The sequence below is a fragment of the Microcaecilia unicolor genome, chromosome 12, assembly GCF_901765095.1.
Source record: "Microcaecilia unicolor chromosome 12, aMicUni1.1, whole genome shotgun sequence".
Taxonomy (NCBI): Eukaryota; Metazoa; Chordata; class Amphibia; order Gymnophiona; family Siphonopidae; genus Microcaecilia; species Microcaecilia unicolor.
Genome location: NC_044042.1, coordinates 2,580,821 through 2,605,711, shown reverse-complemented (window position 1 = coordinate 2,605,711; position 24,891 = coordinate 2,580,821). Strand labels below are relative to the sequence as shown.

General features: G+C 43.7%; 1 protein-coding gene across 1 annotated transcript; it reads left to right on the top strand.

Annotated features, from left to right (window-relative positions):
- Window positions 1-17,452: 17,452 nt before the first annotated feature.
- Window positions 17,453-24,555, top strand: FMOD (fibromodulin). The gene is made up of 3 exons (XM_030221835.1): window positions 17,453-17,509; window positions 22,301-23,231; window positions 24,360-24,555. The coding sequence occupies exons 2-3, from the start codon at window positions 22,322-22,324 to the stop codon at window positions 24,509-24,511; spliced, it is 1,062 nt and encodes a 353-aa protein (XP_030077695.1). The 5' UTR covers window positions 17,453-17,509; window positions 22,301-22,321; the 3' UTR covers window positions 24,512-24,555.
- The last annotated feature ends 336 nt before the right edge of the window (window positions 24,556-24,891 follow it).

The window sequence follows — 24,891 nt, the reverse complement described above, 5'->3', positions numbered from 1 at the left end:
AAAAAGAGCCACTTAAAAATGTGGATGTGATTTCATTACTTCTTATCAACACAGCAGAAAGTGAAACTAACCAAAAAACTAAACAGAAGACAAAAATGCCACTGAAATGTAGATGGAAAGCGATGACCTCAAATGCTCGCAGTCTAAGCAACAAAGTTCATGACCTGCAAGCCCTGATTTTAGAGGCACACCTTGCTGACCTGAACATGTATACCCCAGAGGAAAGGAGAAACAGGGGTGATATGATACAGACGTTCAAATATTTGAAAGATATTAATACACAAACGAACTTGTTCCGGAGACGGGAAGGCGGTAGAACTAGAGGACATGAAATGAGATTGAAGGGGGGCAAACTCAAGAAAAATGTCAGGAAGCATTTTTTTCACGGATGGAGTGGTGGATACTTGGAATGCCCTCCTAAGGGAGGTGGTGGAGATGAAAACGATAACGGAATTCAAAAATTCATGGGATAAACATAAAGGAATCCTGTTCAGAAGGAATGGATCCTCAGAAGCTTAGCGGAGATTGGGTGGCAGCGCCTGTGGTTGGGAGATGGGGCTAGTATTGGGCAGACTTCTACGGTCTGTGCCCTGAAAATGATAGATACAAATCAAGGTCAGGTATACATATAAAGTAGTGCATATGAGTTTATCTTGTTGGGCAGACTGTATGGACCGTACAGGTCTTTTTCTGCCGTCACCTACTATGTTACCATCCAGCTTATTTTCGAAAGAGAAAGACACCCATATTTTGACCCAAATCGGGAGGTGGGCGCCTTTCTCTCATGGGCGCCCAAATCGGTATAATCGAAAGCCAATTTTGGGTGCCTCCAACTCGGGAACGAACAAAGTTGACGGGGGCTTGTCAGAGGCATGGTGAAGGCGGGACTGGGGCGTGTGTATCATAAGTACATAAGTAATGCCACACTGGGAAAAGACCAAGGGTCCATCGAGCCCAGCATCCTGTCCACGACAGTGGCCAATCCAGGTCAAGGGCACCTGGCAAGCTTCCCAAACGTACTAACATTCTATACATGTATCGGCCGAGGAGAGATGGGCGCGCTCGGCCGATAATGGAAAAAAGAAGGGCGACAGTAGCGAGAATTTGGGCTACTTTTTTTGGACCCTTTTTTTTCACGAACAAGTCCCCAAAAAGTGCCCCAACTGCCCAGATGACCACCGAAGGGAATCGGGGATGACCTCTCCTGACTCCCCCAGTGGTCACTATCCCCCTCCCACCAAAAAAAAAAGAACTTTAAAACCTTTTTTTTCCAGCCTCTATGCCAGCCTCAAATGCCATACCCAGCTCCATCACAGCAATATGCAGGTCCCTGCAGCAGTTGTTAGTGGGTGCAGTGGACTTCAGCCAGGTGGACTCAGGCCCATCCCACCACCACCTGTTACACTTGTGCTGGTAAATGGGAGTCCTCCAAACCGCCCCCAAAACCCACTGTACCCACATCTAGGTGCCCCCCTTCACCCCTAAGTGCTATGGTAATGGTGTAGAGTTGTGGGGAGTGGGTTTTGGGGGGGATTTGGGGGGCTCAGCACCCAAGGTAAGGGAGCTATGGACTTGGGAGGTATTTTAATTTTTTTTTTTAACTTTTTACAAGTGCCCCCTAGGGGTTGGTGTCCTGGCATATGAGGGGGACCAGTGCACTACGAATCCTGGCCCCTCCCATGACCAAATGCCTTGGAGTTGTTCGTTTTTTAGCTGGGCGGCTTCGGTTTCCATTATCACTGAAAACTGATACCGCCCAGCTCAAATCCACCCAAATCCGATGCATTTGCCCGGCACCAACCGTATTACCGAAACAAAAGATGGACGCCCATCTCTTTCGAAAATACGGTCTGTCCTGCCCCTTCACGGACCCGTCCTCGAAGATAGTTGCCCATGGGGATGGGCGTCCGCGTTCGATTATGCCCCTCCATGTATGTTACATTACAGATTTATCCACCCCAAAAAAGAGGCAATCTGGAAGCCATCTGAGGTTTGCTCATATTATTCTTTGCCTCAGCTTGCACTACATATAGTTAAGTTTATATATTTAGCCTAAACTTTCCCTATTTCTTATGTCTGAAACTTGTGTTGGTTTTCTGCCTGATTGAAATTACACCACTGAAATGTTCCTACAATTAAAAAGAATAGTTGTCTCTTTAACTCTGTCATTTAGGCCCTAAGATGGTATTTTTCTGTCCTATGTGTTATTCAGGGAACTTTCCAGGCCTGGGAGGATTCAGAGGAGGAGACAGAGAGAGGCAGGAGATGAGAAGTTACTCAGCAAGAGAGAGAATTATGAGCTTCAGAGATGCCAAGTGTGAACCATCCCAGATTGAGATTTACCACGCCAAGAAGTGAGATTGAAGGCCAAAGACTGAGATTTTTCATACTGTACATCCAGGGTATAAATCTAGAATGATTTAAGTGTAGCATTGTTTTGCAAATGAATCAAGGCTGCATTAAGTGATATTGGCTTTTCTTTGGAACCTCTGAAAAAATACAAAGTGCGGAGCAATTTGGGTACATTTTTTGAGCTGAAAATTGCCTTCCACCCAGTAGATAAAAGTATGTACATCGTTTCCAAGCACATGGACTTGCAGTAAAGGAAAAAGGGACAGGGAAAGGGGAAGCAGTAGACTGGAAGGTGTGCTTAGATCTCTTCTTACTGATAATCAATAGAAATAAAACAAAATAAAACATGGAAAAGATATGACGAAGAAGGGCAACCTTCAAAGCTAATCAAGAAATGTATTAAGTTATGTCCAATAAAAAAGGTATCGTCTTATTTTCTTTTCCATGTTTTATTTCTATTGATTACCTTTAAAAGTGGACTAACACGGCTACCACACCTCTCTTCTTACTGGTCAAGCCACTTGGTTTACTTCTCCAGAACTTCCCTCTGGTGAAAACAGTGATCAAGATCAGTGCACTGGTGCTGAACCTCTGATGAGTGAGAAATAGGGTTCAAAGAATGTGAGCATGAGAAAGCTTTCAAATGAGTGTGTGGCACACACCTAACGAGTGAGACTTGGAGGCATATTTTCAAAGCACTTAGCCTCCCAAAGTTCCATAGAAACCTATGGAACTTAGCCTCCCAAAGTGCTTTGAAAATAAGCCTGTTTGCATCTCTGGAGCTTGTAAGTCCAGGTGTAAGGGATAAAGTCCCTCCATAGCCAGGGCATGGGTAGCTACTAGACAGGGACTCCTGAGACTTGAATATTAGACATGAACTAGAATTGCCCAAGTATCACTGTACCTCCAAGAAGTGCATTCAACACAAAATGGCAAACGAGGATTACCAGAACCAAAGAGCTTGACAAGAAGCTGGAATCCTGAGGCATCAGGAAGCAAGGCAATGCACAGCCTCAACAACAAGACAGGAAAAGGAAGACAAGAATGATAAACCAGCAAGGAACAAGCCCAGAGATGGGGCAGAAATATCAGAGCCTTCCCTAGTCTGGTCCCTGCTGGGCTAGTCAGGGGGCATAACTAAGATCTCCCCTAGCCAGGAGCATAGAGGGAGCAGCTAGGCCCAAGGCAGGGAGACAAGCAGGAAATAGAGAGGAGCAAAAACCAGGTATGACGCAGGATGCAGGAACTGAGCGCAGAGCAGGATCTGGTTGTGAAGCAGGAACTAAGTCTCTGCTAGGTAGGAAAAGGTTCCTGGGTTGCATTAGACACAGGGCAGGACCACCAAAACACATTTGAATAAGCAAGGGTGTGTCTGCCTGCCTCTCCTTGTATCTGATCACTGAATAGCCACGCCTCTTGCAGGTCCAAAGGAATCATGAAAGGAATTAACATGTTCTGTTAATCTAGGCATTTTGAATCCTGGAAACGTCATAGGTTACCAGAACTACAAAATATAGCTAGAAGTGGGCTGGCTAAAGCCAGATCCACAGGATGTTAAATAACTTCTGAAAGACCAGAGCCTTCTAACCCAAGCAGCACTGATTTGAGGCCAGCCCATGCCTGACAGCACCATGGTATTGCTTACCAAGGGAATTAGCAGCCAGAAAAGGCCCACGGTGGGAATGAGGCCAGGAGGTCCACCAAGAAGAAGGCAAAGAGACTTGGCTTAGCAGATTTCTTGTTCCGCTGAGTAACTGAAGAAGCCCAGCACAGTAGGAATTGTCTAGCAGTGAAGAATAAGTACATGGAAAAAGCAGGAAGTGTGAAAAGAAATTGGATTCTATGTCTGAAAGTGGAATTGTGAAAGCTCGGTGCTTTTGCCTGTAACTATTTTAACAAGAGAACAAAAGAGAGCAAGGAGGGTGGGATGATGCCTGGGTTAAAGACTTCCGAACATCTGCCAATCTGGTTCCCAGAACCCTAATGCCACATGTATGCTTGATTGGTGTAACGACCTGCAGCTTCTGAAGTGAGGATAGCCTGTCCATTTGGGGTCTGAGACCTTACCGCCAGCCATTGACCTAGTGGTAAATTCTCACAAGGTAACTGGGCGGTAATGACCTACAAGTGTCCGAAAAGAAAAATTATTTTTCGGATGCGCATATTGGACGCACACCAAAAATGAAATTACCGCAAGAGCCACGCAGTAGCTGGGCAGTAACTTCATTTTGGCACGTATTGGGCATGCTTAAAGACTTACGCGGCTTAAAGAGCCCCAAAATGTTTTATATAATCATCCCATTGCACATACTTTTATACAGTTCCTGGGGTGCAGAACAGGCAGCGAGAGGATGGGTTTGGAACTTATGTGTGAGTTTTATATTTTATATGAGTGAATTTTATATAATATATGTGGTTTTTATATGTGTGAATTTTATATAATATACATGTTTTATAGTGTGAATTTGATATAATATAGGTCTTTTTTAAATTGTGATTTTTATATAATATATGTGTATTTTATATTTTATGCGTGTGAATTTTATATAATATACATGTTTTTATATTGTGAATTTTTATATGTGTATGTTATATGTGTGAATTTTATATAAAATTCCCATGTGCACATAAAGACAAAATTTACCTGCCTCGGAACAGGTCTAATTGCATACGCCTGCTTTCCCTGGGGTAATTTTATACTGGCATATGGGTGCATATGTTACTTAGGTACAACATCTGTACCGTGATAGCCTAGAGACACCCTGCTGTACAAATTGCCCTGCACATTACATCTCTGGACCTTATTCTCTTTCAGTTTGCCAGTCGCGTGCTCCGCATTATGCTCTTGTGCTCCTTCCGTTGCTCTGTTGTGTCTCTTGCTCTCTTGTGTGTTCTCTGACTCATTTTCTCTCACTTTCCCCACCTCTATCTCTTATTTTCTGGATCTCATGAAAGGCAGCAGTGAGTAGGACAGAAATAACACTTCAAAGGCCTGGAACAACAGAGTCTAATCTTATAGAGCCACATATTTTTGGCAGCCTCAGCTTTAGACAATATGACTTTAATTACCAGTTACAGAAGGCCTAGAGAGCCAAAGAGACCCAGAACAATCGGCATAGTATCCCTTTCTCCTCCTTCAACTGGGAACCCACCACAGACTGAGACAGACAGACAGAAACAGACGACGCACAAACAGAAAGAGTTCTTCTGCAAACGAGAAACTTATCAGAACCCAGCACTGAGAACTGGACGATCCAAGTGATCGTTCTCTAGCTGTCCTGGGGCTAGGGGGGTGCGATATACAAGTCAGGTAATGAGACAAGTGGGGGCACAGACTATAGGACGTGAACCCTGAATGCAGATACTGCAGCTGTGATATATCAGAGCAGGCTTAAAGGGCAGCTCTATAACTGTGCACCGGTGGTTAGGTACATAAGTAATGCCATACTGGGAAAAGACCAAAGGCCCATCAAGCCCAGCATCCTGTCCACGACAGTGGCCAATCCAGGCCAAGGGCACCTGGCAAGCTTCCCAAACGTACAAACATTCTATACATGTTATTCTTGGAATTGTGGATTTTTCCCCAAGTCCATTTAGTAGTGGTTTATGGACTTGTCCTTTAGGAAACCGTCTAACCCCTTTTTAAACTCTGCCAAGCTAACATGCACACGTAACCAGCATCCTAATTGAGGGCCCACATTTGCGAGGGGGTGTATATTGAGCAGATCCTGGGCAGGACACAGGCAATAGAATATTATAAAGATGCGCAGGTAACTTACCGCATTTATACGTGACCATTAACCCCACCACCAACCTGCCGTAAGTGCACGCACATACATTTGGGGGGTGTCACTGCTGGCAATCAGGTGTCCAAATGCCATTATAGGACTGGCATGAACCAGGCTGCTGTGTAGAGTCCAGATTTTGGTACCAATTTATGGAACAGTCACCTTAGAATTTGGGGTGTTTTGAATGGAGAAATAACATATTTGTTCATATGAACAGGGGGAGACTCTGTATTGCTTCACCACTTATAAGTACATAAGTAATGCCACACTGGGAAAAGACCAAGGGTCCATCGAGCCCAGCATCTTGTCCATGACAGCGGCCAATCCATCAGAAACAGATGGTAGGATTCCCTGTTATGTCTAGATCACAAATACATATTATTTATTTAGATTTTTGCGCACACCTTTTTCAGTAGTAGCTCAAGGTGAGTTACATTCAGGTACTCTGGATATTTCTCTGTCTCACAATCTAAGTTTGCACCTGAGGCAATGGAGGGTTAAGTGACTTGCCCAAGATCACAAGGACCAGCAGTGGGATTTAAGCTGGCCACCTCTGGATTGCAAGACCAGTGCTCTAACCACTCCTCCACCCCAAAGAATCTTGTTTCTCTTTGGGGTTCTATATGGAATGTTGCTACACTTTGAAATTCTGCATGGAATCTTGTTATTCTTTAGAATTCTAGAATCTTTATTTATTTGGATTTTGCTCACACCTTTTTCAGTAGTAGCTCAAGGTGAGTTACATTCAGGTACTCTGGATATTTCTCTGTCCCAGGAGGGCTCACAATCTAAGTTTGTACCTGAGGCAATGGAGGGTTAAGTGACTTGCCCAAGATCACAAGGAGCCAGCAGTGGGATTTGAACCAGCCACCTCTGGATTGCAAGACTGGTGCTCTAACCACTAGGCCACTCCTCCACCCCAAAGAATCTTGTTACTCTTTGGGGTTCTGCATGGAATCTTGTTTTTCTTTAGAATTCTAGAATCTTTCTTTATTTATTTAGATTTTGCTCCCAACTTTTCAGTAGTAGGTCAAGGTGAGTTACATTCAGGTACTCTGGATATTTCTCTGTCCCAGGAGGGCTCACAATCTAAGTTTGTACCTGAGGCAATGGAGGGTTAAGTGACTTGCCCAAGATCACAAGGAACAGCAGTGGGATTTGAACTGGCCACCTCTGGATTGCAAGACTGGTGCTCTAACAACTAGGCCACTCCTCCACTAGCAGCATTCCATCTAGAATCTCAAATAGTAGCAACATTCCAGAATCTCAAAAAGTGGCAACATTTCATGTAGGATCATCACTAGTAGCAACATTCCATAGTAGCTCAAGGTGAGTTACATTCAGGTAGTCTGGATATTTCTCTGTCCCAGGAGGGCTCACAATCTAAGTTTGTACCTGAGGCAATGGAGGGTTAAGTGACTTGTCCAAGATCACGAGGAGCAGTGGTGGGATTTGAACTGGTCACTTCTGGATGGCACAACTGGTGCTCTAATCACTAGGCCACTCCTCTGCTTGTTATTCTTTAAGGTTCTACATGGAATGTTGCAACTCTTTACGATCCTGCATGGAATCTTGTCACTCTTTAGGATTCCAGAATCTTGTTATTCTTTGAGATTCCAAATGGAATCTTTATTTATTTATTTGGATTTTGCTCACACCTTTTTCAGTAGTAGCTCAAGGTGAGTTACATTCAGGTACTCTGGATATTTCTCTGTCCCAGGAGGGCTCACAATCTAAGTTTGTACCTAAGGCAATGGAGGGTTAAGTGACTTGCCCAAGATCACAAGGAGCAGCAGTGGGATTTGAACCGGCCACCTCTGGATTGCAAGACTGGTGCTCTAACCACTAGGCCACTCCTCCACTGGACTTTCTACAGGTGCACTGTGGAGAGATATGGTGATGATCTTTAGGGGAGAAGGTATATTATCAAGTCCCTGACAAACTGTGCCTATAACAAATTTAGGGGCCCTTCTACTAAGCCACATAAGCATCTACACAATGCCCAACAATGGAGTTACCGCCTAGCTATCACGTGGCTCTTGCAGTAAATTCATTTTTGGTGCACATCTGAAAATTTTTTTTTTTTATTTTTAGACGCGCACCAAGTGGCATTTGATGCCCGTAGGTCATTATTGCCCGGTTACTGCGTCAGACTTTACTGCTAGGTCAAAGGTGTCAGACCCAAAATTTTGCCGCACGTCCATTTTCGGCAAAATTTTTTAAAAGCCATTTTTTTTTTGCAGGTGCGCTGAAAAATGATTCTGTGCGCGCCCAAAACACGCGCCTATACTACTGCAGGCCATTTTTTAGCGCACCTTAGTAAAAGGACCCCTTAGAATTCCATCACCTTCATTTTGTCTACAAGTTCTGTGGCCTGAGGTTCTGACCACACAACTCTTCTTGAGTCTTAAGGCTCTGCAGAAAAATCACAATTTTGATGGTATATAAGAACACTAGTAAAAGAGGCCCGTTTCTGAGCAAATTAAAGAGGCGCTAGCAAGGTTTTCGTCGCCAACACTCCCTCCCTCCCTGGCCAACCCCTTCGTTGTTCTGCCATAGCTCCGCCCCCAACGTCATGACGTTTGACGTGAGGGCGTGGCCCGGAGCGATTTCCCACCCACCCCCCCCCGCCTCCCTGCCTCCCTCCCTGCCAACCCCTTCGTTGTTCTGCCATAGCTCCGCCCTCGAGGGCGGGGCCCGGAGCGATTTTGGTGGCTTCACCACCACGAACCTTCGAACCTTTTTGAAGGAAGTCAAGGCTTGGCTTCACTGACGTCAGTGTCCTCAGAACATTGAGGGTGAGTTTTATTATAGTAGATAAGAGTACCTATACTGGGTCAGACCAATGGTCCATCCAGCCCAGTATCCTGCTTCCAACAGTGGCCAAGACAGGTCACAAGTACCTGGCAGAAACCCAAATAGTAACAAGATTTCATTCTACTGAGGCCAAGGCAAGCAGAGACTTCACCCATGTCTATCTTAATAGTAGATTATGGACTTTTCCTCCAAGGAACTTGTCCAAACATTTTCTACACCAAGTCATGCTAAGTACTGTAACCACATCCTCTGGCAATGAGTTCAAACTTAACTATTTGTTCACTGAAAAAACATTTCTTCTATTTGTTTATCCAACTCCTACCCTAACTGAGATAATACTTAATCACCTCTCTGACCTCATGTGCAACTTTCTTTAAATTAGTCTCCTTATTTTCTAACTCCTTTTCTAATCTATATGTTCCCTCTTTGCTTATACCCTACACTGTCTATTAAAATGTTCTATTACGTATTGTGTTGCCATTGTAAATAGTATACTATCCTGCTTATAATCGAACGAGAAAAACGCCCAAGTTCCGACCTAAATCGGGAGATGGACGTTTATCTCACAAAAACGAATAAAGCGGTATAATCGAAAGCCGATTTTTGGACGTTTTCAACTGCACTCCATCGCGGATGCGGACAAAGTTGATGGGGGCGTGTCAGAGGTGTGGCGAAGGCGGAACTGGGGCGTGGCTATCTGCCGAACAAAGATGGGCGCATTTCACCGATAATGGGAAAAAAGTATGCGTTTTTAGCTAGAATTTAGGACACTTTTCCTGGACCCTGTTTTTTCACGAATAAGGCCCCAAAAAGTGCCCTAAATGACCAGATGACCACTGGAGGGAATCGGGGATGACCTCCCCTGACTCCCCCAGTGGTCACTAACCTCCTCCCACCACAAAAAAATGATGTTTCACAACTTTTTATTTTCACCCTCAAATGTCATACCCAGCTCCCTGGCAGCAGTATGCAGGTCACTGGAGGAGTTGTTAGGGGGTGCAGTGGACTTCAGGCAGGTGGACCCAGGCCGATCCCCCCTACCTGTTACAATTGTGCTGCCTAATGCTTATTAGTCGTCCAACCCCCCCAAACCCACTGTACCCACATGTAGGTGCCCCCCTTCACCCCTTAGGGCTATAGTAATGGTGTAGACTTGTGGGCAGTGGGTTTTGAGGGGGATTTGGGGGGCTCAACACACAAGGGAAGGGTACTATGCACCTGGGAGCTCTTTTACCTGTTTTTTTGGTTTTGTAAAAGTGCCCCCTAGGGTGCCCGGTTGATGTCCTGGCATGTGAGGGGGACCAGTGCACTACGAATCCCTGCCCCTCCCACGAATAAATGTCTTGGATTTATTCGTTTTTGAGCTGGGCGCTTTCATTTTCCATTATCGCTGAAAAACAAAAACGCCCAGCTCACACATTGTTGAATAAAACATGGGCGTCTATTTTTTCCCAAAATACGGTTCGGTCCACCCCTTCACGGACCCATTCTCGGAGATAAACGCCCATGGAGATAGGCGTTTTCGTTCAATTATGCCCCTCTATGCCATACTCTGTATTGTTATTTGAATATTTTTACTGCTGTAATTGTCTATTGCTCGTGTTTGATCTATTCTTACTGTACATCGCCTTGAGTGAATTCCTTCAAAAAGGCGGTAAATAAATCCTAATAACTAAAAATAAAAATAAAATAAAAGTATTTCCGTGTAAGTTCATGGAGTATCTATAGTCTTTGTACTTGTTCAAAGACTAAACAATTGATTCATATTTACCTGTTATTCACCACTCAAGATTTTATAGATCTCAATCTTCTCTCTCCTCAGCCGTCTCTTTTCCAAGCTGAAGAGCCCTAACCTCTTTAGCCTTTACTCATATGGAAGGAGTTCCATCCCCTTTATCATTTTGGTTGCTCTCCTTTGAACCATTTCTAAGTTTGCTATATCTTTTTTGAGATGCGACCAGAATTGAACACAATACTCAAGGTGAGGTCGCACCATGGAGCGATTCAGAGGCATAATAATATTCTCGGTCTTATTTACCATCCATTTCCTAATAATTCATAGCATCTTCTTTGCTTTTTTGGCTGTTTCTGCACACTGGGCAGAAGATTTCAGCGTATTGCCTACAACGACACTTTGATCTTTTTCTTGGGTGCTGACTCCTAAGGTGGACATGAGCTTCAGGTAACTATGATTTGGATTGCTCTTCCCAATCTGCATCACTTTGCATTTGTCCACATTAAATTTCATCTGCCATTTCGATGCCCAGTCTTCCAATTTCCTAAGATCTTCCTGCAATTTTCTCAAAATCTGCATGGAATTAAAAACTTTGAATAGTTTTGTGTCAACTGCAAATTTAATCACCTCACTGTTCCCATTTCCAGATCATGTATGGATATGTTTAATAGCACCGGTCCCAATACAGATCCCTGTGGCTCTCCACTATTCATCTTCCTCAAAAGATAGAAACCAGAGGATTGGGTTAAATGACCTATTTCTCTCAATGGACCAGTCCCCAGTCCACAACAGAACATTGCCTCTTATTCCCCTATCCTTCATCCTATGACCCCTGGTTCCAGAGCTTCCTTTCAATTGAGAGATACTTGCTTCCTATGCATTTATACCACACTAGTAAAAAAGGCCCGTTTCCGAAACCAATGAAACGGGCGCTAGCATGTGGTTTTTTTTGTGTGTGTGTGTATGTGTCACAGAGTTATTTTGTGTGTGTGTGTGTGTGTGTGTGTGTGTGTGTGAGGGTGCGGTGTGTGTGCAGGTTGTTGATGTGTGTCTTTTTTTGTTTTGTTTTTTGCTTGGGGGTTGGGGGATGTGCTATGCTGTGCTGGCAAAGTGGGTTGGATTGGTGTGTGGCTTTGAGGGTGTGTTTCTGTTGTATTGTGTGTGTGTGGTTTTGTCTGTCAAGGAGGTTTGTGGAGGGGGGTCTTTCTGTTGGTGAAATGTAAATGTGGTTGTAGGGGGGGTCAGCCTTTGTTGAGTGTTGTTTTTTTTTTTTGTGTTGTGCTGAGGCAGCAGTGTTGTTTTAGATGGGCGGAAGGTAGAGGAGCACGTTCTTTGTCTGTAGGTATTTTTTGGCCGTTTCAGGACTGCTGTAGGGGAATGCTGGAAGAGAAATGTGCTGTTGGAAGCAGCGCCATCTTTTTCCATTGGGCTGGGGTTCTGGGCATCCTGGAGGTGGGTGACGGCTTGCCTGAGGACGGGGATGGTTTTAAGTTGGCGGAAGGGAGAAGAGCACAGTTTCGGGCCGTCGGGGGGTGATCCGGTATGTTTGGTCCATTTCAGGCCGACTGCAGGGGAATGCTGGAACATTTATGCGCTGCAGGAATCAGCACCGTCTTTTTCCGGGTGCTCGGGGAATCCCCGAGGTGGGAGACAGCTTGCTTGAGGCTGGGGATGGTTGGGCACGTCCTTGGCCGCTTCGGCAAAAGGGGAAGAGGAAGGGGGTGGGGAGTTACCTGCAGCCGTGTGAGAAACCGGGTATTCTTTGTTTGTTTTGTATTATTAGTTTGCATTTCTGTTGAAGAAAGAGTCGATGCCTTTCGAATGATGGAGGTGGTGCGTCGGTGTGCGGTTGTTTCGTTAGTTTGGCAGCCAGTTTCCAGCGATTCCTAGGCAGGGAAGGAGTACTCCTCCCCCTTCCTTGGTCGCCGTTTGCTGCTGGCTGGGTCATGGGTAATCCTTCCAGCTGGGCCGCAGCTTGTCCTTGTCCCAGATGGTGACGGGCACGTTGTTTTCCGGCTCCTCTGACTCCATGTCAAGCGATCCCAAATATAGTCTTTGCTATGGGCCCTCTGGCACTCTTCAGTACTGGCATTAGGCATTTAAAAATTCCCCCCCTCCCCCCGGTCTATTTTTGCACATACCCACAGCAGGAATATTCTTCTCTCGTTCCAGCGGTGGTTCTGTGCTCTCCGTGCTGCACAGATAATGAGTCATTCTGCTGGGGAAGGCTCCTCCCTTATTGTCACGTAGTTTCCTCTGATTGGTCTGTCATACGTTGCCTAGTGTTGCCTGGGAATGGTGTTGTGATGGTCCTTTGTGTTTCAGAATGTTGAGTGTGTTTTTTCTGATTGGTCCGTCATGCGAGGGCGGGGCAGAGAGACATGGTCAGTGTTCTGGCTTCACCACCATGAATCCATGAACCCTTCAGTGAGTGACTGAGTGACTTCAGAACGTTGTCTTCAGAATGTTGAGGGTGAGTTTTATTATAGTAGATAAGTATTTAAATGTCTCTATCATATCTCCCGTCTCCCACCTTTCTACCAAAAAATACATATTGAGATCCCACTGACCATTTTAGTAGTCGCCCTCTGGACCGACTCCATCCTGTTTATATTTTTGAAGAAGCGTCTCCAGAGTTTTCAGTCCTTTTAGCCACAACTGGATTGTGTTTTGGCCACATCTGCTGAGTTCATTTCCTTCTTGATCAATATGAGCTACCTGGTCTTCTGAAATCTTCACTGAGGTATTTTCCTTACAGTTTGTACCTGTGAGAATGAAGGGTTAGTGACCTATCCTAAATCTCAAGGGGCTGCAGAGGGACTCAAACCCTGGCTTCCTCAGTGCTCAGCCCCACTGCTGTCACCACTAAGCTACACCTCCAGTCCGCTAGGGACTAATCTATCATCACTTCCAATAGATTTGAGGGGAGGGGGCGGCACATTACTTTTCTGTGCTACAGCTGTAATTATAAGACTATTCTGCCGTGCAATGTGCAGCGAGTCTCAAGTTTTCCAGCAGCTGTCACCTCTGATGAAGGTCCTGAAACCTATTAGAGACTGTGCAAAGTCTTGGCCAAGCTGTTCCAGAAAGAGCAGCATTAATTATACTTATGTTTCAGGGTACGTATTATAGAGTTGCAATTACACGTAACAATCCAGCAGCTCAGGCAGTAATGTGTAATTTCCCAGGGCTGGCAGAAAGTAGAATCTGGTGGCTGAGAGCTCTGGGGAGTTTCTGTGGCTTCACTTCTTATTTTGTTGTTCTTTTCTATCTCAGGAGCAATTGGAATTCAATTAGAATCTATTTGTGTCTCGGCTGTTACCAACTATAGCAGCATCTAGACTCATTAAGACAGGGGCCCTTTTACTAAGCCGTGGTAAAAAGTGGCCTGCACTAGTGAAATCGGCACGCACTGGGCCATTTTTTAAAATGGGGCAGTAAATGGCCATGTGCTAATATTAAAGTTGCCAGGTGGCTATTTACTGCCTGAGCCCTTACTAACAGCAGATCCACAATTTCATGCTTGAGTTCTTTGAGTACCCTTGGATGTATGCCATCCAGTTCAGGTGATTTGCTACTCTTTAATTTCTCGATTTGGCTCAGTACATCTTCCAGGTTCGCAAAGATTTCTTTCATTTCCACCGCACCATCACCCTTGAAAACCATTTCTGGTGCAGGTAAATCTCTTACGTCTTTTTCCGTAAAGACCGAAGCAAAGAATTCATTCAGTTTCTCCACTATGACCTTGTCCTCCCTGAGTGCCCCTTTTGCTCCTTCATGATCTAACAGTCCCACAGATTCCCTCGCAGACTTTCTACTTCTGATGTACCTGAAAACGTTGTTACTGTGAGTTTTTGTCTCCACTGCAAGTTTTTCTTCATATTCTCTTGTATCAGTGCTTTGCATCTAACTTGACATTGATTATGTTGCTGCTTATTTTCTTTATTTAGATCTTTTTTCTGTTCTTTGAAGGATGTTCTTTTGGCTCTAAAAGCCTCTTTCATTTCACCTTTTAACCACGCTGGTTGTCATTTGCTGTTCTTTCCACCTTTGTTAATACGTGGAATGCATCTGGTCTGGGTTTCCAAGATGATATTTTTAAACAATGTCCATGCCTGATTTAATGGCCTAAACTTTGCAGCCGATCCTTCTAGCTTCTTTTTAACCATTTTCCTCATTTTATCATAGTCATCCTTTTGAAAATTAAATGCTGCTATGATAGATTTCCTTTGTGGTTTCATCCCAGATAGTAGCTCAGATTTGATCATGTTATGATCATTGTTTCCCAGTGGACCCAACACCGTTACCTCTCGTACCATGCCCTGCATTCCACTAAGGACTAGATCTAAAATGTTCCCCTTCTTGTCAATTCGGACCAGTTGCTCCAAGAAGCAGTCAGTTATTACATCTACGAATTTGACCTCCCTAGTGCTCCCCGATGTAGCATTTATCCAGTTAGTACTGGGGTAATTGAAAACAGCCATTATTATAAACTTACCCAATTTGCCAGTTTCCCTAATCTCTGTAAACATTTCTTCATCTGTCTGTTCGTTCTGTCCTGGCAGACGGTAGTACACCCCTACAAGAATACTCCTTCCCTTCACACATGGAATTCCTATCCATAATGACTCCATGCTGCTCTCTGTGTCATGTGGAATGTTTATTTTGTTTGACTCAATTCCCTCTTTAACATATAGCGCAACCCCACCTCCAATTTGATCCCCGTTATCATTGTGATGTAATTTATACCCTAGTGTCCCATTGATTGTCCTCCTTCCACCAGGTCTCTGAAATGCCTGTTATAGCTACCTCTTCATTTAGTGCTATATACTCTAACTGTCCCATCTTATTTTTTAGGCTTCTAGCATTTGTATACAGGCACTTCGAATTGTGTTTTTTCCATGTATCTACAATCTACTTTGAAGTTGACAGGGATCATTTGCATCCTCTGCTCTCCCATTAGACACGCCTGGCTTTCTTTCACCAGTATTGAAACCTCTGTATTGGGATTCCCTAAAGATCCTGTTTCAATAGTATCTTTCAAGGATACTCCACACCGAACCATGAGCTCCTGAGTGACTGTCGGCTTTCCTCCCCCCCCCCCCCCACCCCCCTCCATTCCAGTTTAAAATCTGCTCTATCTCTTTTTTAAAATTTAGCGTCAGCAGCCTGGCTCCATCCCGATTAAAATGGAGCCCATCCTTCCGAAACAGGTTCCCCCTTTCCTAGAATCTTGCCCAGTTCCTAACAAATCTAATTCCTTCATCCCTGCACCAACGTCTCAACCATGCATTGAGACTTTGGAGCTCTGCCTGCCTCTTGGGTCCTGCACGTGGAACAAGGAGCATGTCTGAAAATGCCACCCTGGAGGATCTGGACTTCAGCTTTGTACCTAAGAGCTTCAATTTGGGTTCTAGAACCTCCCTCTAACATTTTCCTATATAGTGACATAGTAGATGACAGCAGAAAAAGACCTGCACGGTCCATCCAGTCTGCCCAACAAGACAAACATATGTGTATACCTTACCTTGATTTGTACCTGCCTTGTTCAGGGCACAGACCGTACAAGTCTGCCCAGCACTATTCCCGCCTCCCAGCCACCAGTCCCGCCTCCCATCACCGGCTCTGGCACAGACCGTATAAGTCTGCCCTCCACTATCCTCGCCTCCCAACCACCCACCCCTCTTCCCCCCACCTGCTCCGCCACCCAATTTCGGCTAAGCTTCTGAGGATCCATTCCTTCTGCACAGGATTCCTTTATGCATTGGTACCCACATGTACAAAGTCAGCCAGCTTCTTCCCAGCACTACAGGCTTCTTTCTCCTTTCAAAAGAAGCCAAAACTCGGCAATTTAATGTGAAAAATGCAGAATAAATCCTCGCCTCAAAACCCGAACACCATCTCTGACCTGGCGATGTGTTTTCACCATTAAGGTCAGTATTTGTTTCTGCGCATTGGAGTGATTCCATAATCACCTGATTTGAATCCTTTTCAATGCATTTAAATACAATTTGCCGTGATCTTCAGTGTACAGATTAGCACGAGCTGGAGGGTTTTGTACTTGCTGCACAAATTAACTTAAATACAGTTCCGATGCTAATCGCTCCTAGAGCCAGCGTTAGGTTTTGAGCATCTGTGCCTTAGATTGTAAATCCTCTGGGAGCAGAGAAATAATGCAGAGTGGATACCTTTTAATCCTACCCTCATCCTCACCTACTGTGAGGGTCAGTCGCATTCTTTATCACATAATTAATCTTCACAGTATTTAATAGGGATTTTTCAACCGTGCCAGATGTACATCTCTATGAGCACAAGAGCCCCATTCATGGGGAACAGAGCTGTGAAATATGTTGGTGGTTTGGGAAAATAATTTTCCTGGAGCTTTAGGGATGAAGTTGGCCCATTACTCTTACAGCTAATAAAGAGTTAAGGGAACGTTCATTCTTATAATTGGATACAGTACTGAGTTTCACCAAGCCAGAATTTCAGCAAGGTTTGGATTTTCCTAATGAACAGGAGTCTGTAAAACCCAATTCCTTCCTGCAAAGGTTGAAATTGGCAATGTGTGAATGAAGACGAGAAAGGGGACAATGAACCGACTTGTAATGTCACACAGGACAGTAACAGGCTGTTTCTTTCCACAAATTCTGATTAGCGGATGTGGCACCACAAAGTTATTAGAAAGAGGTAAAAAAAAAACCAGTTCTGTTTGGGCAACGTTTGATTAAAACTCCAGGGCAGCAAAGTGGCACCAACTAGACCTACACACACTGCCTTAGCAGCAGAGCAGAATTGCTGCTCCAACACCAGGCCCTGGGTAAGTTCATTTCTCTGCTTCTAATTATTTAAAGTCATAGTTATTTATCAGCTGTAAAATATAACATAGTTCTGATCACAGAAAGTAAAAGAGGTGCACTGAAATTAGCTCACCAAATGCAAATTTAGTAACCAAAAGCAGAAGAGAACCAACAAGCATTGGGATGGATTGTTTATTAGGCTGAGATGTCTGAGTTGCTGGAAATGCACTGCTTGGTTCTTGTGTCAGGATTAGGCCTCTCTGTTGGGATATTCTTCTACCAAAGCAGAGGCCCAGGAAAACACAGTGCCCGTGGACAGAGTAGACTGGGAATTTCTCCAGAGGCAGGCCTGCTGCAGCTGCCAGAGAAAAGGGAGCCTGGGTTTGTTTGACATACAGGCTCATTTTCAAAGCACTTAGCCTCCCAAAGTTCCATAGAAACCTATGGAACTTAGCCTCCCAAAGTGCTTTGAAAATATGCCTGATAGTCTACAAGAGCTCACAACTGAATAAACAAGAGAAAAAGGGACACTTACAATGAGGCCTGGGAAGAGATGGGGCTCCTGCACTGGCTTACTTTGCTGAGAGAGGGACTCTGGTATTAGGATATCCTCCTGCACAGAGGAAAGATGCAGTTCATGAGAGCTCTCTGTCGAATACTGTGATAGACGTTCCTAGTGTAGCTGGATTTAAAAGTGGGGTTAAAAGGAGTTTGGACAAGTTACTGGAGGAAAAATCCGTCAACTGTGGGTTTAAAAGAGGTTTGTACAGGTTACTGGAGGAAAACTCCCTAAACTAAAGTAGATGTGGGAAAAAACAACTCCTTATCCCTGGGATAAGCAACATGGAATCTATCTATGTTTTGGGATCATGTCCTGGATTAGCCATGTTGGAAACAGAATACTAGGCTTGATGGACCTTTGGTCTGACCCAGTCTGGCCATTCTCATTTATTTATTAGGATTTATTCATCACTTTTATGAAGAGATTCACCCACGGCGATGTGCAGCAGGTACAGTTTAACATAAAACGTACAACTTCGTCAATAGCTTAACAATAGTAAAATAACCAACAATAAACTAAATGCAATAAATGAAGTAAACTTGAAAACAGTAAATTGAAACCTAATAATGTTCTTATTCCTCTGAACCCTGACATGACACAATGCACAAAGCATCCAGTTTCTGCTGCAAATGAACCAGTACATGGAAAAAATGTGCTCGTCCTTCCTTACTACTAGTACTTATCACTTCTATAGCGCTACAAGGCATACGCAGCGCTGTACACCACACATGAAAAGACAGTCCCTGCTGAAAGAGCTCACAATCTAAATAGGACAGACAAACAGACAGACAGAACAACTAAGAGGTAAGGGAATTAAAGAGGTGGGGATAAAAGGGTACAGGGCAAATGAGTGGTGGTTAGGAGTCAAATGCAGCGTTAAAGAGGTGGGCTTTTAGAATCTCAATAGTAGCAACATTCCATGTAGAATCTCCAATAGTAGCAACATTCCATGTAGAATCTACAAATAGTTTCAACATTCCATGTAGAATCTCCAATAGTAGCAACAGAATCTCAATAGTAGCAACATTCCATGTAGAATCTACAAATAGTTTCAACATTCCATGTAGAATCTACAAATAGTAGCAACAGAATCTACTACTACTTATCACTTCTATAGCGCTACAAGGCATACGCAGCGCTGTACACCACACATGAAAAGACAGTCCCTGCTGAAAGAGCTCACAATCTAAACAGGACAGACAAACAGACAGACAGAACAACTAAGAGGTAAGGGAATTAAAGAGGTGGGGATAAAAGGGTACAGGGCAAATGAGTGGTGGTTAGGAGTCAAATGCAGCGTTAAAGAGGTGGGCTTTTAGAATCTCAATAGTAGCAACATTCCATGTAGAATCTCCAATAGTAGCAACATTCCATGTAGAATCTCCAATAGTTTCAACATTCCATGTAGAATCTACAAATAGTAGCAACAGAATCTACTACTACTTATCACTTCTATAGCGCTACAAGGCATACGCAGCGCTGTACACCACACATGAAAAGACAGTCCCTGCTGAAAGAGCTCACAATCTAAACAGGACAGACAAACAGACAGACAGAACAACTAAGAGGTAAGGGAATTAAAGAGGTGGGGATAAAAGGGTACAGGGCAAATGAGTGGTGGTTAGGAGTCAAATGCAGCGTTAAAGAGGTGGGCTTTTAGAATCTCAATAGTAGCAACATTCCATGTAGAATCTCCAATAGTTTCAACATTCCATGTAGAATCTACAAATAGTAGCAACAGAATCTACTACTACTTATCACTTCTATAGCGCTACAAGGCATACGCAGCGCTGTACACCACACATGAAAAGACAGTCCCTGCTGAAAGAGCTCACAATCTAAACAGGACAGACAAACAGACAGACAGAACAACTAAGAGGTAAGGGAATTAAAGAGGTGGGGATAAAAGGGTACAGGGCAAATGAGTGGTGGTTAGGAGTCAAATGCAGCGTTAAAGAGGTGGGCTTTTAGAATCTCAATAGTAGCAACATTCCATGTAGAATCTCCAATAGTAGCAACATTCCATGTAGAATCTCCAATAGTTTCAACATTCCATGTAGAATCTACAATAGTAGCAACAGAATCTACTACTACTTATCACTTCTATAGCGCTACAAGGCATACGCAGCGCTGTACACCACACATGAAAAGACAGTCCCTGCTGAAAGAGCTCACAATCTAAACAGGACAGACAAACAGACAGACAGAACAACTAAGAGGTAAGGGAATTAAAGAGGTGGGGATAAAAGGGTACAGGGCAAATGAGTGGTGGTTAGGAGTCAAATGCAGCGTTAAAGAGGTGGGCTTTTAGAATCTCAATAGTAGCAACATTCCATGTAGAATCTCCAATAGTAGCAACATTCCATGTAGAATCTACAAATAGTTTCAACATTCCATGTAGAATCTCCAATAGTAGCAACAGAATCTCAATAGTAGCAACATTCCATGTAGAATCTACAAATAGTAGCAACAGAATCTACTACTACTTATCACTTCTATAGCGCTACAAGGCATACGCAGCGCTGTACACCACACATGAAAAGACAGTCCCTGCTGAAAGAGCTCACAATCTAAACAGGACAGACAAACAGACAGACAGAACAACTAAGAGGTAAGGGAATTAAAGAGGTGGGGATAAAAGGGTACAGGGCAAATGAGTGGTGGTTAGGAGTCAAATGCAGCGTTAAAGAGGTGGGCTTTTAGAATCTCAATAGTAGCAACATTCCATGTAGAATCTCCAATAGTTTCAACATTCCATGTAGAATCTACAAATAGTAGCAACAGAATCTACTACTACTTATCACTTCTATAGCGCTACAAGGCATACGCAGCGCTGTACACCACACATGAAAAGACAGTCCCTGCTGAAAGAGCTCACAATCTAAACAGGACAGACAAACAGACAGACAGAACAACTAAGAGGTAAGGGAATTAAAGAGGTGGGGATAAAAGGGTACAGGGCAAATGAGTGGTGGTTAGGAGTCAAATGCAGCGTTAAAGAGGTGGGCTTTTAGAATCTCAATAGTAGCAACATTCCATGTAGAATCTCCAATAGTAGCAACATTCCATGTAGAATCTACAAATAGTTTCAACATTCCATGTAGAATCTCCAATAGTAGCAACAGAATCTCAATAGTAGCAACATTCCATGTAGAATCTACAAATAGTTTCAACATTCCATGTAGAATCTACAAATAGTAGCAACAGAATCTCAATAGTAGCAACATTCCCTGTAGAATCTACAAATAGTTTCAACATTCCATGTAGAATCTACAAATAGTAGCAACAGAATCTACTACTACTTATCACTTCTATAGCGCTACAAGGCATATGCAGCGCTGTACACCATACATGAAAAGACAGTCCCTGCTCAAAGAGTTGACAATCTAAATAGGACAGACAAACAGACAGACAGAACAACTAAGAGGTAAGGGAATAAAAGAGGTGGGGATAAAAGGGTACAGGGCAAGTGAGTCAAAAGCAGCATTAAAGAGGTGGGCTTTTAGCCTGGATTTGAAAACAGCCAAAGACGGGGACTGCCCGGATGGTTCTCTGTGCTGTGGGTTGTTGTACTATGCAGCTGCTCTTTGGTGCCTTGGAATGACAGAAAGTCTTAGATGTGTTTATTCTCCTCTCCGAAGCTCGGTGAATGTAAGCGTCCATGAAAGGTGACTCAGCTCCAGACATGGGAAGCTCTTTCAGGACTTTTACTAAATACACTTTTTTACTTTTACTTATATACACTGTCAGCTAGCACATTTGCTTATTTCCGATCTGAGGAAGAAGGGCAACCTTCGAAAGCTAATCAAGAAATGTATTAAGTTATGTCCAATAAAAAAGGTATCATCTTATTTTCTTTTCCATGTTTTATTTTGTTTGATTTCTATTGAGGACTTTTACTGTAAGAGCAAGAGAGACGGTGGGTCTCCCTACTGAGTAATCATGCTGGGCATTGCTTTGGAAGGGAGCAATACTGTGGGCAGCCTAGAAAGTGGGCTCAAAGCCAGAGCCTCACTTCTTTCCTCAGGGGAACTTTGGTCCACCGGTCACAGCACATCTCTGAGGAGGGAGCCCACAACAAGGTTCTCCTTTCCAGTTTCTGGGGACACACTGGGTTCCTATAACAGTAGTTATGTGCACAGGACTTTAAATGATTCCCTTATCAAATGGAAGGTGTTTGTTCTGTTTCTGTTCTAGTCATTGTTGCTCTGAATCCCTCTTTCCCCGGCTGATATTTCTCTCTTTGTAGGAACATCACCCTCTCTGCAGAATGAAGTGGATTTCGATACTGATTACTGTTTCGCTATGGGAAATGTCTCAGTGCCAGTACGAGGAAGACACACATTGGTGGCTTTCCTATATCCAAAATCAGTTTTATAACTATGATTCAGTTTATGAGGAAGATAGGCCACCATCCTCCCAGGACTGCCCTCTGGAATGCGATTGCCCACCCAGCTTCCCCACAGCCATGTATTGTGACAACCGTAACCTGAAGCATTTGCCCTATGTACCTTCAAGAATGAAGTATGTTTATTTTCAAGACAACCACATCACCTCGGTCCAAGATGATGCTTTTGAAAATGCCACAGGTTTGATGTGGGTGGTACTGAATAACAACCAGATTAGTAGTGATAAGCTTGGCGGGAAGGTTTTCTCCAAGCTGAATAATCTGGAGAGGCTGTATCTAGACAGCAATAACCTCACTAGAGTGCCCAGCAGTCTTCCACGATCCCTGAGGGAACTCCATCTGTCTTCAAACCAACTGAACAGGCTTCCGAGCAATGCCCTGGAGGGTTTGGAGAACATGACTGCCCTCCATCTTCATGACAATCAGATCCAGGAAATAGGAGGAGCATTCAAGTGGTTAAAGTCCTTGGTTCTGCTTGACCTGAGCAACAACAACATCAGAAAGGTCCCCGATGGCCTGCCAGCCTCTTTGCAGCAACTCTACCTGGAATTCAACCACGTCAGTACCATCCCTGATGAGTACTTCAGGGCCCTTCCCAACCTACAATATGTCAGACTCTCTCACAATCAGCTGTCGAACGATGGGATCCCTTTCAATACCTTCAACACAACCAGTTTGCTTGAACTGGATTTATCCTACAACAGTCTCCGGAGGATTCCGCCTGTCAACACCAACTTGGAGCACTTCTATCTTCAAGGCAACCAGATAACAGGTGAGAGATCTGTGTTCTTAAAACTGCATGAAGATATTATTGCCAAATATGAAGCAGGAATGCAATGTGAAGCCTCCCAGGGACATTGGGGGAGATTCTATATATGGCACCTAAAAAATCAGTGCCAACAAAGCGTATTCTATAATAGGCAACAATTACAGTAATGCCTCAGTTTTCGTTGATTTCGGTTATCATTGGTTTCGGTTTTTGTCAATTTTTTTCATGAAAAATTTGTCTCGGATTTTGTCGATTGCCTCGGATTTCGTCGGCGTGCCCTCGTGACCTCGCTGCTAATTTTGCAAAAACAAATGGCGACCCATGCGTTCTCCTGCTCAGTGTGGCGTTGTTTTTGCCCAGGATGTGTGCATGAGAGAGATTTTGAAGTGTTTGAGCCTTTCCCTGATGACCCTACACATTGCTTCGGTTTTCTTCGGTTTCGGATTTCGCCGATTGTTTTCGGACGGATTATCGACGAAAACCGAGGTATCACTGTATAGAATACGCTTAGTTGATATTTCAGCTCCTAAATATTCGTGCATCCATTGACACCAATGAACACTTGGCATAAATCCCAGCGCATAGATTTTGGTGCAATGGGCTATATTCTATAAGTAGGCGTGTAAATTTTAGAATGCCCATAAAATGCCCATTTCCCCTCCCATAACCATGCCCCTTTTTGCCTGCTCACGTTAGAAGTTCAACAGACATTGTTACAGAATATGCTTAGCGAGTTGGGCTCCTAAATTCTAATCATTGCTAATTTGTGCTCATTATTGCATTAAACTTCTTAAATTACATGCATTGTTATAGAATCTGTGTCGATATTGGCATAGATGTGTAGGTACACTATGTGGAATCCAGGGGATTGTTCTTTGTGTACATCCCCAGAATTTAAAAGGCCAGAACCTCTGAAGAAAGTGCAGAGGATGTAATGTAATACATTCTTAATGTTTCTGATATACTCTTAAGCTTGAAATATTGTACTGTCATCTCTGATTCGTTAGAATCTTTCTCGTACTATTACAATTGTCCTTCCCAAAGCTCCTCCACATGTCCTTTACAAAGCAGTAGAATAAAACGACAAGACGAGAAAGGGTTTATAATTGCATTTCATTTCTCTCTCCACAGAATTCTCCATCGGCAGTTTCTGCAAGATTGTTGACATCACAAACTTCTCCAGAATCCAGGTGCTGAGGCTGGATGGAAACATTATTCAACAAAACGCAATCCCACCAGACAGTCCTCTCTGTCTGCGCCACGCAGGCCTCATAGATATCTAACCACTGCTCAAGCTGTGCTTGCCAAGTTCATTTCAAGGCAGAAGGCCGGGCTTTTTTTCTCTCCAGCATTTACTTTTCTATACATGTATTTCTCAAGCCACTCCAGGCCCCTTGGTCTTTACTCCAGTGGCTGAGATTTTCTGGAAACCCCTAATGAATATGTATGAGAAAGACCAAATACACATCAAGTACCATGATATAGTAGTGAGCTAGCAAAACTAAAAAAAAATCAAAAACTCTTGTCATAAGTTGAAACACATTTGGTGAAGATCGCTGGATAAGACTGATAGGTTAAAATGGACGGTGGCTTTTAAACAGTATAAAACAGCCATTCCAGTGGCTAAACAGAAGTTTTATTCTTTACAAATGAGGATAACTGT

What these genes read in the sequence shown, in the direction of transcription:
- FMOD (XM_030221835.1), top strand. Translation starts at nt 22,322, where the DNA reads ATGAAGTGGATTTCGATACTGATTACTGTTTCGCTATGGGAAATGTCT. An exon ending in TCAAGGCAACCAGATAACAG is followed by an intron (nt 23,232 to 24,359) that starts GTGAGAGATCTG and finishes CTCTCTCCACAG; the next exon opens with AATTCTCCATCGGCAGTTTC.